The sequence below is a fragment of the Mobula birostris genome, chromosome 5, assembly GCF_030028105.1.
Source record: "Mobula birostris isolate sMobBir1 chromosome 5, sMobBir1.hap1, whole genome shotgun sequence".
Lineage (NCBI taxonomy): Eukaryota > Metazoa > Chordata > Chondrichthyes > Myliobatiformes > Myliobatidae > Mobula > Mobula birostris.
The window spans coordinates 135,552,572-135,572,013 of record NC_092374.1 but is presented as its reverse complement, the minus strand read 5'-3'; the positions used below and the strand labels follow the sequence as shown (position 1 = coordinate 135,572,013).

Sequence of the window (19,442 nt, the reverse complement as noted above, 5' to 3'; positions counted from 1 at the left end):
ATTCTAGGCAGTTTCTAGAGTAGGTTACATGGTCGGCACAACATTGTGGGCCGAAGGGCCTTTAATGTGCTGTAAATTTCTATGTACCATGTTTCTTAAAAAAGGAAAGATAGACAGGGCAGAGAAGGTGGTTTTTGGCGAACACCAAATATAGAAGCTGGAAGTTTATGTTACAATTCTACATGACATTGGTGACATCACACTTGGAGTACGGTTGCAGTATTTACCATTCTGTCATTGGAAGGATATGATTCAATCATAAACAATGCTAAGATTGCTGCCATGATTTGGATTGAGTTATAGTGAAAGATCAAGGCTGCAACTTTACTCCTTCAAGCAGAGGCAATATCACATAGGTATCAAAAATCCTAAGAGGCATAGATAGGTTGGGAAATTGAAAACTAGAGCACACAAGTTTTAAGGTTTGAGGTGAAAGGTTTAATAAATAATTCCTCCCAAACCGCCCCACACACACACACACACACAGATACATTTAAGCATTTAAGTGTTATGTGGACAAGTACAGGGATGTGAAGAGCTTAGAGAGCTATGGGCCAAGTGCTGGGAAATGTACATTCAACCTAATCCCATCATGGTTGCCATGGACATGGGACAAAGGGCCTTCTTCTGAACTGTACAACTCCATAACTTTATGACACCCAGAGGAAACCCATATGGTCACAGGGAGGGAGAAGATGTAAACTTCACACAGAACACCAGAGATCAGGATTGTACTCAAATTACTGGCACCGTAAAGCAGCAACTCTTCTAGCTTCATCACTGTGTTGCCCTTAACCCAGGATACCGTCAGTCTCCTCAAATGCAACCTCTGTAGCCTGACTTCAAAGATACTAACACTGAATACATCTCTTCCCTAGGTCAATGTACCTTATGCCGAGTTCAAAAGCTACTATTATAAAGACTGCCTCATTGCTGGAATTTTCAAGTGTGCAGTTTTGCATGTCACGAACCAGGCTTTATGGGAAGTAGTCCTCCAACAGCCAACTACCAAAAAATGTGTTCAGGATATCAGAACTTTTACGACATGGGAGAATATTCAGTGACTGTGTTTGTTAGTACAGTAAAACTCAGATGATCTGTTGTCTGATCGAAAATCCTGATAGTTCTGTATCTAATTCTACAGGGCCCATGCTCCCTGTCACATAGCAAGGCCACTGGCTCTATGCTCTATTGATATCACCAATGTCCAATTTCCCACAGTCCCTCTAACATGCAGAGGCCCTTTTCCCAAGCTCCCTCTAGCACCCTGGGGTTACGGTTCCCACGCCATTTTGGGTCCCAATTCCTAAACATTCTTTAAGGTAACCCAGGCTCCACTTGCCAGGCACACTGGGATCCTGGTCCACACGCTCTTTAAACTCACCTGGGCCCAGTTCTTGCACTACCTATAAACTTAGTCATTCTGAAGGACGAGGGTAGGAGTCCATGACACGAGGAAGATTGGGAACCCCTGCTCTAGTACTGCAAACCTTACTTTGCATCCAACTGGATCCCATGAGATCTAACCATCCAGACCAGCCTAATGTGTTGGACCTTGGCCAACATGAACAATATCTACACCACTGCCCTGCCCCCCCCACATAATTTCATACTTTCACTTGTTTTTAAAAACAAGTTGCACAGAAACAAAATGCATTGCAGTGAAATCAGTGAGCTAAAAGAGTGTGAAAAATATGCAAGTGTCATGGACTTCAATTCCAGCAGCAAATCTACGGATCATCCTGAGCCCTTGGTGTAGTTGATCCAAATCGAAGCTCTGACTGCACATCTGAACCACAGGCCAGATCCTGGCCTAAGGTAGACTTCTGGCCCCAGCTCTGACTACACACCCAGTCGTAATGTCAGCCCAAATCAACTAGATGCCACATTTCCAATCAGAATTTATTGGAGTTTTACTGTTGTTGGAAATTTTAGAGAAAGGGATATTCTTGGTTTTGTTGCTGTTGATAGCAGGCAGGTGAAGTATCAAAATCCTAGACCAACTCAATACATCTTCAGTTTAATTTACTGGCAGTGTAAACAACTAGATTTTTCAAGTGATCAGCTGCCGGGTGGAAATATCTATGGTTGAAGGATGCAACCAGGGGCTGGCATCCAGCAATCGACAAAACAACAGGGGCTAAGGCAAGTGGACATCATAAAGAGCGAGCAGCACAAGAGCTGAGGTCACAGGTATGGCAGTGTAGTGACTAATTGCAGAGGATTTGCACAACGTGCAGCTGCTGCCTTCCAGACTTACCTGTTGTATCTCCTGGGCACTGATTAACCTGCCAATTCAGCAGAAGTGTAATCATGCTCCCAGTTGCAGTAAATATGATAATGAGATGCTCCTCACATCAAAGGGGATGCTCAGCCATGCTATGCAAACCACTTACAGAAAACCAAAAGGAAAAGCACTGGCACCAAATTGGGGTTGGAATTTACATTATTTGATACTTAATTTGCAAAAATACCTTCTCAGAAATCATGAGGAAATGAAAGATTTTTAAATTCTCTTTACCCTTCAATATTTCTCTTGGGATAGGAAGATCAATTTGCACATTATGTGATACACTTTACTAATTCCTCCTCCAGGGGACTGTTTTGGTCAGAAAGCATCTCGAACTGATGAATTTTCTGCTGAGGTTGATTAGTACATCAATTGAGTCTTCTGTGTATTTTTCCACTCAAGTAAGTTGTCAGATATTAAAATACCCCATTTGAACAAGAACATTTTGATTACAGTTCTGGATACCCAATGAAACAACCTCAAAGCAATTCAGCTTTCGACAAAAGCCTACAAAGACTTAATAGACTGCTGCAAGTCATACAAACATCAAATCGCTAGTCATATTCTTCGAGCAATGCAGTGCAGAAACCAGCCCTTCAGCATAACTCATTCATGCAAGCCACGACGCCCAGCTCAGTTTAGCCCCATTCATTCACATTTGTCCACGTCCCTTTTTCTAGCCATGTACCTATCCAAGTGTCTTTCAAGTACTATTACTGTAGCTGCCTCAACTATTTCCCCTGGTGGCTTATTCCACAGAAACCATCGCCTTCTGTGCAAAGTAGTTGTACCCTCAGGCCCTTTTCAGATTCCACCCCCCTCCACCTCCTCACACCTTGAACCTATGCTCTCTAGTTTTTAAATACCCTTTCCATGGGAAAAGACTTGTGTATTCACTGTACGTGTACGTATGCCCCTCATGGTTTCATACACCTCACTATAGTTCAATGAAGTCTTAGCCTGCTCAACCCCTCCCTGTAACTTAAGACTTGTGATCTGCTGTGCACTCTTTCCAGCCTAATGACATTGTTTCTACAATAGGATAAATGAGTTATATAACTGAAATGAGCAGACCTTCTAGTCTAAAATTTGTTATTGTTATGTTTGTGTTTCAAAATAGCATTTGCTTCAAATTAACTTTATACATCCACCACCTCCAGCAAATATTACAGAAAAAAAAAGTGGTTTGTCAGCAGTTCATAAGAATGTGAAAATCTATTACAAGTTCAGAGACCAGGATCAAAGACGTCAAAAAGGGCACACCAAGTACAGTAACAGATATATCTAAAAATGAGGTACAATGTAGAGATACAAACAGCACAGATGAAGATCTTCCACTAACGATCACATCAAGTCTTCACTAATCAGCATGCATTTTTCACTAATCCAACCCTTACCTATTTTCTTTTTCCCACACTTCCATCCCAGATGGAAATGCTCATCCACACTAGGGAGAATTTACTGGGGCCGAACAACCTACCAGCCCACAAGTTCTGAAATGTGGAGGAAGCCAGAGAATCCACAGTCCACAGGGAGGACGTGCAAACTCCACAAGCACAGCTCTGGTGGTCAGGAGTAAATCAGGGGCCACTGGAATTAGAGGCAGCCGTTCAGGTTTCTCCCACAAGGAGAGTCCAACACCTTTCCTTGTCATTCCTTACCCTCAACATGCTGGGGCAGCGCATTGCTCAGAAATACAAGTACTATGGCTTGAAGGGCAGACCAGAGACAGATTATGGAAAACGACTCACTTCGTTATGCTCAGAAAACTTCCCATAACCGACAAAGTACAAGTCAGGATCATGAAGGGATACTGCCAACTTGCTTTGATGACTTTGATGCACCACACCCTTCAGGTCAAAGCAACTCACTTGATTTGTTATCAATCACCACCTAAACATACACTATATTCCATGCACTATGGCTGCAGTGTACACCACTGCCCAAAAGCCTAAACATACACTATATACACTAAACATACACTATATTCCATGCACTATGGCTACACAGTGTACACCACTGCCCAAATGCACTACAGTTACTTATCTGGACTTCTCCAGCACCTCCTCAAGGGGAGCTAGGGATGCACAATTAATGCTGACCCTGCCAGCAAGATCCACAAGCCCAAATAAAGCTCGAGAGTTTGATAACTACATGGACTCTGCATACACATTATGTAATCTAAAGGAACAGCAAATACTACTATTATTTACCTTTGTAGTTCTTTTCCCAACCTCTCAGATCCATCTTCAGGGAGAACTTTGTACAGGTCATTTTCTTCTAGTCTCCTTTTATAACCAATTTTGAACAGTGGATTGAGCCAACTATCAGTTGAAAAATAAAAAGATAATTCAAATTATTTGTTATTACACATATTTTAAACATGTTCAATTTTAAATTACAAATCAATTGTATTAAAATAGTAATGGATCAAAGATCAAATGGTTTAGTAAAACACATAGTGGAAATAAACATTTAGAATGATAACCTCTTATAAGATCCATTCTCACCCATGACTTGCCTTTGAAGTATAGTCACTAATCTTATGAGCAAACCCTGTTGGCAATTTCCAAATACCACGAAACCATAAATAGCAAGAACAAGTTGAACAATTAATCTCTTTCAATGTTAATCCAGCACGAGGAAAGCACCCAAAGCCCTCTGAAAAATATGCAATGGGTGTTTTGAAATAAAATCAGTTTGAAATATCATCTGAAATTTATTATGATAAGGGTATTCTTCAAGAGTACTCAACAGGGTGTCAGGATTTATAACAGGTCCAACATAAAACTAACAGAACTAAGTGTTGAGATCATGGGTCACTCTAATCTCATATAGTAAATACTGTAATTAGAAACATTCACAAAGATACACTCAAAGAATCTCAAGCTTAAAATACCTTAAGTTATGAATATCAAGCAGCTGAGCCTTCTTAAAGCAGAAAAAAGATGTATGGTGGGCATCTTTGATGATGGAGAGTACCTACATAAGGCACTACCTTGAGAAGGCAAGTAGGAAGGGATGAAAGAGTGACAGTGGTACAGATCTATAAAAAGCCTACAGGCCAAATATGTCTATACCAACTAAACGTATATTTAAGAGTGTGTGTGTGTGTCTGTTTCTGTGTCTGAGCCAGCATGAATCTACTGGTTCTTGTCACTCTCATCCACAGGTTTTTTGTAAATAATTCCCCCCCCCCGCCCTCACCCTTTATGGGTGGTGTGTATGTGTATTTTTCCCTCAATCTCAGGTCCTCTACCAGAGACCAGGGAGCTTGCGGGTTCGGTGCAGTATCCTAATAGTGCACTCTTCTGGCTCGAGATATCAGACGTTGTTCCCAGGATTTGTTGGAGCCACTCTCCCAATCCAAGTGCTCCTATCACCACCAGAATTACTCTGACTTTAACCTGCCACATCCTTTCTATCTACTCTTTCGAGCCTTGATGTTTCTCCAGCTTCTCATCTTTTCTTGATGCTACTGTCATTCAGGATCGCCATATCTATTACTACTGCTTTCTTCTGTTCCTTATTTAGTATTACTCTGACTGGTTGGTTGGCCTGTACCTGCCTATCAGTCTGTATTTGGCAGTCCCAGAGGACCTTAGCTCTCTCATTCTCTGCTACTTTCTCGGACGTTTCCCCATTTGGACTTAGCAATGTCCAATCCATACACAGCATAGGTATTCTTGTGCTCAATTCCTGCAACTTGGTTGTGCTGTTTAGTGTATGCTGTCCATGCCTGCATCTTGCACCCTGCTACTTTGCTGGATGGTTTCAACGAATTCTTTGCACGGTCTGTATCTGGGGTCTTGTCTGGTGTGATAGGCACCTGCTTCCATTGCTCATGCTCAGCGCCTGTTCTTGTGCAGCCATGTGCGTTGCCTCTGTGCTGTCCCTCGGCCCTGCCATTTCCAGCCATTAGCAGGACTTCCTTATGTCAGCCATCTCTGATATCTGGCAATGGTGCATCCAGTGAAGTGGCTTGCCCTGCCACAGCCTCTGGTCTTGCTTCACCCCACTACCACGTCCCCTGCCTGCTGTCTGATGTTTTCTCCTAACAGGTCATCCTTAGGGGCCATCTTCCTGACGTAATCACGGATGTTTCGCATTTCTTCCAGGACTGTGGCTTTGACACTTCCAAGTCCCCGTCCTCCTCTATTCCACCAGGTGTACAGCCACTCAGCATTAGACTTTGGATGGAATCTTCCATGTATTGTTCGTAGCTTCCGGGTCTTGATGTTAGTCAGCAGCTTTCAGTTCATTCCTTGGCCAGCACACGAATTGCAGCTGGTTATCTGATGGATCTGTTCTTCTCATTCAGCTTGCTCTTTGGATCCTGTCTCATTCTTTGGTTGTTGCAGCTTTCCTTGGGTTCTCATCATGGCTTCTATTTGCCTGCAAGATCCCCCAGGTATCTGTACAGTGGCATGTAAAAATTTGGGCAACCCGGTCAAAAATTCTGTTACTGTGAATAGCTAAGCGAGTAAAAGACGAACTGATTTCCAAAAGGCATAAAGTTGAAGATGACACACTTCTTTAATATTTTAAGAAAACTTTTTTATTTCCATCTTTGATAGTTTCAAAATAACAAAAAAGAAAAAGGGCCTGAAGCAAGAGTTTGGGCATCCTGCATGGCAGTACTTAGTAACACCCCCTTTGGCAAGTGTCACAGCTTGTAAATGCTTTTTGCAGCCAGCTGAGAGTCATTCAATTCTTGTTTGGGGGATTTTCGCCCACTCTTCATTGCAAAAGGCTTCTAGTTCTCTGAGATTCTCCAACCATCTTGCATGCACTGCTCTTTTGAGGACTATCCGCAGATACTTGATGATATTTAGGTCAGGGGACTGAGGGCCATGGCAAAACCTTTAGTTTGCACCTCTTGAGGTAGTCTACTGTGGATTTTGAGGTGTTCAGGTTCATTATCTTGTTGTAGAAGCCATCCTCTTTTCATCTTCGGCTTTTTTACAGACGGTGTGATGTTTGCTTCCAGAATTTGCTGGTATTTAATTGAATTCATTCTTCCCTCTACCAGTAAATGTTCCACGTGCGACTGGCTGCAACACAAGCCCAAAGCATGCTCAATCCACCCCCATGCTTAACCCTTTTTTCTCCAAACATACCTTTGCTCATTGCAGCCAAAAAGTTCTATTCAAAAGATTCAAAGGAACATCTAAACAAGCCTGATGCATTCTGGAAACAAGTCCTGTGGGCTGATGAAGTTAAAAGAGAACATTTTGGCTGCAATGAGCATAAGTATCTTTGGAGAAAAAAGGGTGCAGAATTTCATGAAAAGAACACCTCTCCAACTGTTAAGCACAGGGGTGGATCAATCATGCTTTGGGCTTGTGTTGCAGCCAGTGGCAGGGGGAACATTTACTGGTAGAGGGAAGAATGAATTCAATTGAATACCAGCAAATTCTGGAATCAAACATCACACCATCTGTAAAAAAGCCGAAGATGAAAAGAGGATCGCTTCTGCAACAGGATAATGAACCTAAACACACCTCAAAATCCACAATGGACTATCTCAAGAGGCGCAAGCTGAAGTTTTTGCCATGGCCTTCACAGTCCCCTGAGCTAAACATCATCAAAAATCTGTGGAATTATGGACCTAGACCCCAAGATCACTCTGTGCATCTACACTATTAAGGTCCTGTATCACAACTGGCCAGATTAAATGCTTTCTGCCGTTTCTTCACTAATATCTGCAACTAATCTACATCTCATTGGAAATCTTCTACACTATCCACAATGTCACCAACCTATGTATTGTCTGCATACTTACTAACCCAACCATCCACTTTCATCAGTCATATGCATGTATCACAAATAGCAAAGGTCCCCCAGCACAGTTTCGCACAAAACACCACCAGTCACAGAACTCCTGATAGAATACTTCCCATTGATCACTACCCTGTTTTCCAAGGCCAAGCCAATTCTGAATCCAAGTGGCCAAGTCACTATGGATTAAATATTTCTTAAATCAAAATAACTCCTAATTTCTCATCTACGCGGGAGCGGCATGGTAGCATAGCTGTTAGCGTAACTCTGTTACAGTGCCAATGACCCAGGTTCAATGCCCACCGCTATCCATAAGGGTTTTGTACGTTCTCCCTACGACCCTCGACTTTCCTACAGATGCTCTGGTTTCCTCCCACATTCAAAAGACATACATGTTAGCAGGTTAATTGATCATGTGGAAGTAATTGGGCAGCACAGGCTCGCTGGGCTGGAAGGGTCTATTACCTCGATGTACCTCTTAAAAAAAACATCAATTCCATACCCACCACCTCCCACCTCCAAGATTCAACCAGTCACTGATGCACTAGGCTTAGCTTAAAGTGGCCAATTAATTAACCAAACACGAGGAATTCTGCAGATGCTGGAAATTTAAGCAACACACATCAAAGTTGCTGGTGAACGCAGCAGGCCAGGCAGCATCTCTAGGAAGAGGTACAGTCGACGTTTCAGGCCGAGACCCTTCGTCAAGACTAACTGAAGAAAGAGCTAGTAAGAGATTAAAAAGTGGGAGGGGGAGGGGGAGATCCAAAATGATGGGAGAAGACAGGAGGGGGAGGGATGGAGCCAAGAGCTGGACAGGTGATTGGCAAAGGGGATATGAGAGGATCATGGGACAGGAGGTCCGGGGAGAAAGACGGGGGGGGGGAACCCAGAGGATGGGCAAGGGGTATAGTCAGAGGGACAGAGGGAGAAAAAGGAGAGTGAGAGAAAGAATGTGTGTATATAAATCGTTTTGCTGAATTTCATGCACATCTGCTCTCACTCCATCCTCCCGCCACCCCACTAGGAATAGGGTTCCCCTGGTCCTCACCTACCACCCCATCAGCCTCCGGGTCCAACATATTATTCTCCGTAACTTCCACCACCTCCAACGGGATCCCACCACTAAGCACATCTTTCCCTCCCCCACCCCGCTTTCCGCAGGGATCGCTCCCTATGCGACTCCCTTGTCCACCCGTCCCCCCCATCCCTCCCCACTGATCTCCCTCCTGGCACTTATCCTTGTAAGTGAAACAAGTGCCACACATGCCCTTACACTTCCTCCCTTACCACCACTCAGGACCCCACACAGTCCTTCCAGGTGAGGCAACACTTCACCTGTGAGTCGGCTTGGGTGATATACTGCGTCCGGTGCTCCTGATGTGGCCTTCTATATGTTGGCGTGACCCGACACAGACTGGGAGATCGTTTTGCTGAACACCTACGCTCTGTCCGCCAGAGAAAGCAGGATCTCCCAGTGGCCATACATTTTAATTCCACATTCCATTCCCATTCTGACATATCTATCCATGGCCTCCTCTACTGTAAAGATGAAGCCACACTCAGGTTGGAGGAACAACACTTTATATTCCATCTGAGTAGCCTCCAACCTGATAGAGAAGACAATGTTCATGCTAACTTCCGCTAATGCCCCATCTCCCCCTCGTACCCCAACCGTTATTTATTTATATACACACATTCTTTGTCTCACTCTCCTTTTTCTCCCTCTGTCCCTCTGACTATACCCCTTGCCCATCCTCTGGGTTTCCCCCCTCCCCCTTTTCCTTCTCCCTGGGCCTCCTGTCCCATGATCCTCTCATATCCCTTTTGCCAATCACCCATCCAGCTCTTGGCTCCATCCCTCCCCCTCCTGTCTTCCCCTATCACTTTGGATCTCCCCCTCCCACTTTTTAATCTCTTACTAGCTCTTTCTTCAGTTAGTCCTGACGGAGGGTCTCGGCCTGAAACGTCGACTGCACCTCTTCCTAGAGATGCTGCCTGGCCTGCTGCGTTCACCAGCAACTTTGATGTGTGTTGCTTGAATTAACTAACCAACCTATTCATCCATGGGAAGCAGGAAGAAACTGGAGCACCCAGAAAAAGAAAATCTAAGCAGTCACAGGAATAATAGACAAACTCCACATTGACAGTATCAAAGGTCAACCCAGGCCTTTGGCACAGTGAGGCAGCACGTCTGCTAGCTGTATATTAGTGCCGCACATTGGCTTTGTAGGGTGTGTGAACAAGAATTGCAAACCAGGTCTGAGCATATATCTAGAATCAATATTTGAGAGAAAACAGTTTGGAAATTGGTGCAAACAGCTAGCTCAGCTGATGCCAGCAAAAATTGAGATAGGTTGCACAGGCTTGTCTGTTTGCTGTTATTGGAATACATATTTTTGCCAATTTTTTCAGCTTTTAGATATTATTGTTAAAGCTTCAGCATATAGAAAGGAGATTGATAATCTGGCTGAGCAGTGCCACAACAACCTCTTACTCAATATCAGCAAGACCAAGGAGCTGATTGTTGACTTCAGGAAGAGGAAACCAGAGATCTAGGAGCCAGTGTTCATCAGGGGAAATCAGAGGTGGAGAGGGTGAGCTTTAAATTCCTCAATGTTACCATTTCAAAGGAAAACACACAGACGATGCAGAGGGGGAATTACAAAGCCGAGGAAAGAGGACCGGGTCGAGACAACAGAGACTTTTGGAGAAGAGCAGTTTGGTGGGTAATACCGTTCCGGCTGACTGGAAGGGCACCGAGAGCGGTAAGCGTAAAGGAGTTTCGTGATTACTGATCTAGTTAACAACAGGTGGTGCAATCCGAGGTATATTACAATCGAGGAACGTGTTTGCAGACTGGATATTGAACTTTTTACTGTTGGACTTCGGCCACATTCCACCGTGATACAACAGGTCGTTCCTGCCTGTGGCCATCGAACGTGCAGCTCCTCCCATGGAGGGTCAAACACCCTGAGCCAATAGACTGGTCCTGGACTTATTTTCCATCTGGCATAGTTTGCATTTTGTTGTTTGACTGTTGGGGTTTTTTGTATTGCTATACTTACGCTCTATTCTTGGTTGGTGCAGCTGTAACGAAACCAAATTTCCCTCGGGATTAATAAAGTATATCTATGATCTGTCCTGAACCCAAGATGCAAGTGCAATTGTGAAGAAAGCACAGCAGCACCGCTACTTCCTTAGGAGGGTGTGAAGATTCTGCACGACATCTAAAACTTTGATAAACTTCTATAGATGTGTGGTGGAGAGTGTATTGACTGGAAACATCAATGCTCTTGAACAGAAAATCCTACAAGAAAAAATAGATATAAATAATGGATACAGCATAGTCCATCACAGGTCAAGCTCTCTCCACCAGTGAGCTCATCTATACAGAAAGATGTCACAGGAAAGTAGCATCCATCACAAGGACTCCCCACAACCCAGGCTATGTTCTCGTCTCATTGCTGCAATCAAGGTGGTGGTACAGGAGCCTCAGGACCCACACTACCAGGTTCAGGAACAGTTATTACCCCTCAACCATCAGGCTCTTGAACCAGTGGGGATAACTTCACTCACCCCAACACAGAACTGTTCCCAGAACCTATGGACTCATTTCCAAGGACTCTTAATTTCATGTCCTCATGCTTTTCTCCCCTTTCTTGTGTCTTTGCGCTGTTTGTTGTATTGTGCACTTTGGTTGTTTGTCCATCCTATTGAGTGCAGCCTTTCACTGATCCTATTGCTGTACGTTTCTTCTATTTACTGAGAATGCCGAAGAGAAAATGAATCTCGGGGTTGTGTATGGTGACGTACATGTACTTTGATAATAAATTTACTTTGAACTTCAGTAAGTTAATAACCTCACTTGATTGCTTACACAATCATCTTAAACCTAACTGCTAACAGGATTACATGCTCTGCCTATTATTTTTAACTATTTTTCATGCTGTCAAATTTGATGGCTCAATTTTTAATAAACATTAATTCTCTCAAATCTGACACAAAGATTGCAATGACTTGAAAGCAAATTTTAGAAAGAAATACAAAGTTATGATAAGGAAAAATAAAAATTGCAGCTTTCACCAACTTATTACATGAAAGGTGTGATGAGTCTCCTCATTTGCATTCATTATTAACACTGCTCAACTAAGCGATGCTCTTTATCCACATCTACTCAATGGTGCAAGAAAGGTGATTATACAAAATGATGCAGTGCCAAAGAATGAGTCACAGGAATCAGTATTAAAGGTCAAACAGATAATTCTGAGAGCACAAAGATTACCACTTTTTGCCTATTTCGGAGATTAAGTCCAACAATTACGCTTGTATTATATGTTAACCAACCTTGCACAAGATGGCTTCAGCAGCTGCTTCGATATAATTTGCACTTCAAGATCATTTATGGACCTTTACGAGCTATGCCTCCAGTCATAGAGTTATAGGGAGATACAGTATGGAAACAGGTCTTTCCACACACGCCTATGACAGCTATCAACCAGACACATACAATTATACTGGACAAATCCCCTTTTTAGATTTTCTCCCCAGACTATACCACTCACCTACAAACCAGAGGCAATTCACAGTAGCAAATTAACCCATCAACCCACATGTGATGCAAGGAAACTGGAGGAGCTAGTGGAAGTTATGAGGCAATTAAGCGTCGATTGGCATCGGCATTCAATATGTGCACCCGATATGGTCAGACTCCTCCTTGAATTTATATTATTCAATCAGCCCCATTTCTTTCTATGGGGCTGCCCCAGATCTTCAGAGTTGAAAAGTAGCGGCTCCAGGGAGACACTATTTGTTCATAATCTATTATTCCATCAGTTGTTTCATACATTCTTCCCTCTTTAGTCAGGACAAAAACAATCTCTTGGCAACACACAAAAATTTGTAACTGTTAGAACCTGAAGCCAAAAAAAAAAAATTCCTTTATTGTCATCAGGTAGCACAGTATAAAAGAAACATTTGCTTGATTTATCTAACATATCATTTCACTGCATATGAACCAAGGTTCTTCGACAGTGATACAATTTTCACCTCCCAATCCCCCAACCGAATAGCCTGCACATCCTGAATTGCATGGGGAGTTGGAAGAGCGCGAGGTGGGGTGTCGCAAAATTTCAAAGACAATACGGAATGAATACCCTGATTCATAGAAAACCTGCAGCACAATACAGTCCCTTCGGCCCACGATGCTGTGCCGAACATGTACTTACTTTAGAAATTACCTAGGATTACCCATAGCACTCTTATTTTCTAAGCTCCATGTACCCATGCAGGAGTCTCTGAAAAGACCCTATTGTATCCACCTCCACGACCGTCGCCGGCAACCCATTCCACGCACTCACCACTCTCTGCAGAAAAAAAAACTTACCCCTGACACTTCCTGTGTAGCTATTTCCAAGCACCTTAAAACTGTGCCGTGTCATGTTAGCCATTTCAGCCCTGGAAAAAAGCCTCTGACTATCCACACAATCAATGCCTCTCATTATCTTATACACCTCTATCAGGTTACATCTCATCCTCTGTCGCTCCAAGGAGAAAAGGCCGAGTTCACTCAACCTATTCTCATAAGGCATGCTCCCCAATCCAGGCAACATCCTTGTAAATCTCTTCTGCACCCTACCTATGGTTTCCACATCCTTCCTATAGTAAGGTGACCAGAACTGAGCATAGTACTCCAAGTGGGGTCTGACCAGGATCCTATACAGCTGCAACATTACCTCTCCGCTCTTAAACTCAATCCCACGGTTGATGAAGGCCAATGCACCATATGCCTTCTTAACCACACAGTCAACCTGCACAGCAGCTTTGAGCATCCTATTGACTTGGACCCCAAGATCCCTCTGATCCTCCATACTGCCAAGAGTATTACCATTAATACTATATTCTGCCATAAGTTAGTCACACATAACTTGCCGTGAGCAAATTCATCCCATTATTGGCATTTGTCCAAAGGACGTTACTATGTACCATCTTACAAAATGTTCAAAATCACAGCATACTGTAGAGGGTGTAAATGTTTATGGTGGTTGATCTTCCAGTCCTGCTGAAGATCTCAGCCCAAAACATTGACTGTACTTATTTCCATAGATACTGCCTGGCTTGCTGAGTTCCTCCAGCATTTTGTTTGTTACTTTGATTTCCAGCATCTACAGATTTTCCCTTGTTTGTGACTTGTTTGTACGAGTATGCTGCAGTTTTTACCAACTTCATTAGAACCTGTGTGGATGAGTGTGCGCCCACAAACACTTACTGTACATTCCCAAACCAAAAGCCATGGATGAACCAGGAACTATGTCATCTGCTGAAGGCTAGATCTGTGGCATTCAAGTCTGGCGACCCATGCCTGTACCAGAAAATCAGGTATGATTTACGGAGGGCTATTTCAAGGGCGAAGAGACAATTGCGAACGAGGTTGGAGGTGCCATCGGATGCACAGCAACTCTGACAGGGTCTGCAAGACATTACTTCCTACAAAGCGAAACCCAGTAGCATGAATGGCAGCGATGCTTCACTACCAGATGAGCTCAACGCCTTCTATGCATGCTTTGAAAGGGAGAACACAACTACAGCTGTGAAGATCCCTGCTGCGCCTGATGATCATACTGTGATCTCCGTCTCAGAGGCCGATGTTAGGCTCTTTAAAGAGAGTGAACCCTTGCAAGGCGGAGGGACCCAATGGAGTACCTGGTAAGGCTCTGAAACCTGTGCCAACCAACTAGTGGGAGTATTCAAGGACATTTTCAATCTCTCACTGCTATGGGTGGAAGTTCCCACTTGCTTCAGAAAGGCTACAATTATACCAGTGCCTAAGAATAATAATGTGGGCTGCCTTAATGACTATCGCCTGGTAGCACTCACATCGACAGTGATGAAATGCGTTGAGAGGTTGGTCATAACTAAACTGAACTCCTGCCTCAGCAAGGACCTGGACCCATTGCAATTTGCCTATCGCTGCAATACGTCAATGACAGACAATCTCAAAGGCTCTCCACACGGCTTCAGACCACCTGGACAACACAAACACCCATGTCAGGATGCTGTTCATCGACTATAGCTCAGCATTTAATACCATCATTCCTGATTGAGAAGTTGCAGAACCTGGGCCTCTGTACCTCCCTCTGCAATTGGATCCTCAACTTCCTAACTGGAAGACCAAAATCTGTGTGGATTGGTGATAACATATCCTCCCCGCTGATGTCCTGGGTGATGGGGTCCTTAATGATGGATGCCACCTTTCCGAGGCATTGCCTTTTGAAGGTGTCCTCAATGGTGGAAAGGCTAGTGCATATGATGGAGCTGGCTAGGTTTTACAACATTCTGCAGCTTTTACCAATCCTGTGCAGTGGGTGCCTCATACCAGATGGTCATGCAACCAGTTAAAATGCTCTCTGCAGTACATTACAGAAATTTGCCAGAGTCTTTGGTAATGTACCAAATCAACACTGGCGCACCTCAGGAGTGTTCTACTCTCTACATACACATGACTGTGTGGCTAGGCATAGTTTAAATACCATCTATAAATTTGCTGACAATACAACCATTGTTGGGAGAATATCAGGTGGTGACGAGAGGGCATACAGGAATGAGATATGTCAACTAGTGGAGTGGTGCCACAGCAACATACTGGCACTCAATGTCAGTAAGACAAAAGAGCTGATTGTGGACTTCAGGAAGGGTGAGATGAAGGAACACATACCAATCCACATAGAGAGATCAGAAGTGGAGAGGGTGAGCAGCTTCAAGTTCCTGGGTGTCAAGATCTCTGAGACTCTAACCTGGTCCCAACATCATTGAGGTAGTAATAAAGAAGGCAAGGCAGTTGCTATACTTCATTAGGAGTTTGGAGAGATTTGGAATGTCAACAAATACACTCAAAAACTTCTACAGTTGTACCGTGGAGAGCATTCTGACAGGCTGCATCACTGTCTGGTACGGAGGAGCTACTGCACAGGACCGAAAGAAGCTGCAGAAGGTTGTAAATCTAGTCAGCTCCATCTTGGGCACTAGCCTACAAAGTACCCAGGACATCTTCAGGGAGTGGTGTCTCAGAAAAGCAGCATCCATTATTAAGGATTTCCAGCACCGAGGGCATGCCTTTTTCTCACTGTTACCGTCAGGTAGGAGGTACAGAAGCCTGAAGGCACACACCCAGCGATTCAGGAACAGCTTCTTCCCCTCTGCCATCCGATTCCTAAATGGACATTGAAGCTTTGGACACTACCTCACTTTTATTTTAAAGGATGCAGTATTTGTTTTTGTACTTTTAAAAAATCTATTCAATATATGTAATTGATTTACTTATTTATTATTTTCATTTTATTTATTTTTTGCTAGATTCTATACTGCATTGAACTGCTGCTGCTAAGTTAACAAATTTCACATCACATGCTGGTGATAATAAACCTGATTCTGAATGAATACAGTGTTTTTGGTGCTATATATAATGGCGAGTGATTGCACTGGACATTTCTTATGCAATCACAAGACCTTGTTGAACATTGATAACGTAGGATGCCACAGGCTTGTTTCCCTTGTTTCATGACACGACAGACGGCGGGGAACTGCACGGCCTTAGTTGTAGCGAGGTCTAGGCCACGTGCCGTGGGCTTGTCTGCTGCTGCAGTGCAAGAGAGGAGACACTGGAGGCGATGTAGCATGGTATCCATGCTCATTTGGGGGTTGGCCTGCCACATTGGTACTGCCCTCCAGTATTCGATCAGTGGAATGACAAGCTGGATTGAGTACATGTGCACGTTAGTCTACGAACTGCACCTTCAATTTGCAGGACACGTCCCTCAGGAACTTGGGTTTTTTTCCATGACTGCATGTTTGATCGCTATCCTCAATGCGATGTGTGCACCTTGTGCTGTGTAAGGCCCCGCTGTTTGGGTGAATGATAAATAAACTTGAACTTAACAGTTGATGTTTGGGGTTGAAACCTTCTCATCCAGACTGAAAGTACAAGGGAATTGTCTATCATAAAAAGACAAGCAAGAAGAGTGCATTCAAGTTGCAGGTATTAAAATGAGAAACACTCGTCTGGTATTAAAATCGATGCACAATTCAAACTCGATTGATACTCCTGGTTTCAATTACCTGAATAATTGTGTGTCGAATTCTAAAATCAGACAAAACGAGCAGAAGAGAACTTAAACAGAGAATCACGAGGGCTAAAAGGACCGCGAAATGTCCACGGCAAATTAGATTAAAGAAAATCTCAAGACATTTCATACACACATTCAAACAAAAATGTATCTAAGGTGAGGGTAGGACCACTAAGGAAGAGAGAAAGAAATTTATGTAGTCATAGAACACTGTTGTTCGTCCTTCGTAGTCGAAGATGACCATGACTTCAAAGACAAATGGGAGATTGGTGGCTGTGGGTCCGGAGGTGACTGATGAGGCCAATCCGGGCCCTGAAGGCTGGCCCACACGTGGGTCACAAGTGGGTGGGTGCTGTCGTGGCAGTGGATGCTGCTCGGGCCTTGTGCACAGCATGCTTTCGTTGCGCCTCGATGATGCGCCTGACTTCAGCTGCACGGGCTCCTGTGGTGATCTTGCTGCGCCAAGCTGGACAGTCGAGGGCAAGCGTCTCCCACGTGTTGATGTCGACACCCAGGCCTTTGAGGGACACTTTGAGGCAGTCTTTGTAATGTTTCTTCTGCCCCCCGACTGAGCGCTTGCCCTGACACAGTTCTCCGTGCAGCAGCTGCTTAGGCAATCAGCTGTCTGGCATTCTGACCACATGTCCAGCCCACCTGGCTTGGGCTTTCAGCAGGAGGGTGTAGACGCTGCAGAGCCCAGCTCGTTCCAGGATTTCCATGTCGGGGACTTTGTCCTGCCACCTGATGTGGAACAGTCTGCAGAGACAGCTCAGGTGAAAGTGGTTGAGCTGTTTGGGGTGTCTGCTGTAGACAGTCCAGGTCTCGCTGGCGTAAAGGAGGCTGGTAAGGACCACTGCACTGTAGACCTTCAGCTTGGTGGTAAGGCTGAGTCCTCTCCGCTCCTAGACATTCCCACGGAGTCTCCCAAAGGCGGCGCTGGCTTTAGCAATCCTGTTGTTGACCTCAGCGTCTATATTCACTGCGCGAGAGAGTATGCTGCCCAGGTAGGTGAAGTTGTCGACTGCCTGGAGGTTCTGGCCCTTCACCGTGATGCGCGGCTCCTGGTATGGCTTTCCTGGGGCAGGCTGGTACATAACTTCGGTCTTTTTGGTGCTGATAGTGAGACCGAAGTTGTCGCAGGCTTGTGAGAAGCAGTCCATTTCACGCTGCATCTCCTGCTCTGTGCTGGCGTTGAATGCGCAGTCATCAGCAAACAACAAGTCTCTGATGACAGTCTCTTGCACCTTTGTAACTGCCTGCAGGCGCCTAAGGTTGAATAACCTGCCGTCAGTCCTGTACCTAACGTGGATTCCTTCTTCGTAGTTACCGAAGGCATCTGTCAGCATGGCAGAGAATACCATACTGAACAGAGTCGGGGCAAGAACACTACCACACAGAAACAGGCCCTTCTGCCCATTTAGCCCATGCCAAACCATTAATCTGCCTAGTCCCATCAACCTGCACCCAAACCATAGCTCTCCATACCCCGCCCATCCATGTGCCTATCCAAATTTCTCTTATACTGAAATCGAACACATAGACACCGATTGCACTGGCAGCTTGCTCAATACTCTCACCATCCTGAGTGCCGCTCCCCCCTCCTGTCCTCTTAAACATTTCACCTTTAACCCATGACTTCTAGTTATCATCTCACCCAGCCTCAATGGGAAAAGTCTGCTTGATACTTCTCATTATTTTGTATACCTCCCATGTGGGGCCTTGTCAAAGGCCTTGCTAAAATCTATGTACTGCCTTGTCTCCATTCTTTTTCCTGGCAACTAACTCAAAAAAAAAACTTCCATAAGACTGGTTAGACGCAATCTACCACACACAAGCCATATTGACTATCTCTAATCAGTCCCTGTCTATCCACTGCACTCACTATATCCTCAAAAGAATTCCAGAAGGTTTGTCAAACAGGACCTGCCTTTACTGAATGCATGCTGTGGCTGCTTGATGGATCCATTTCCTTTTTAATGATAGCGTCAAACATTTTCCCAGCTACAGATGTTAAACCAACTGGCCTACAGTTACCTGCCTTTTGCCTAGATCCTTTTTTGAACAGTGGCATGACAGTCACCGTCTTCCAATCTGCTGGGACCTGCCCTGAGTCCAGAGAATTTTGATAAATTATCATCCACTACTATACTACTCCACTATAACTTCTGCCATTTCTTTCAGTACCCTGGGATGCATGCCATCAGGACCATGGGATTTATCCATCTTCAGGCCCACAAGTTTGCTCAGCA

The 19,442-nt window shown here is 44.3% G+C and overlaps 1 protein-coding gene across 1 annotated transcript in view; it reads right to left on the bottom strand.

The window, feature by feature from the left end:
- The window catches only part of abcc4 (ATP binding cassette subfamily C member 4 (PEL blood group)), a 338,193-nt gene that overhangs the window by 301,642 nt on the left and 17,109 nt on the right, over window positions 1-19,442 (bottom strand). The window contains exon 2 of the mRNA XM_072258740.1: window positions 4,504-4,614. Within this exon, the coding sequence (XP_072114841.1) occupies window positions 4,504-4,614 (111 nt within the window). The remainder of the gene's footprint in view (window positions 1-4,503; window positions 4,615-19,442) is intronic.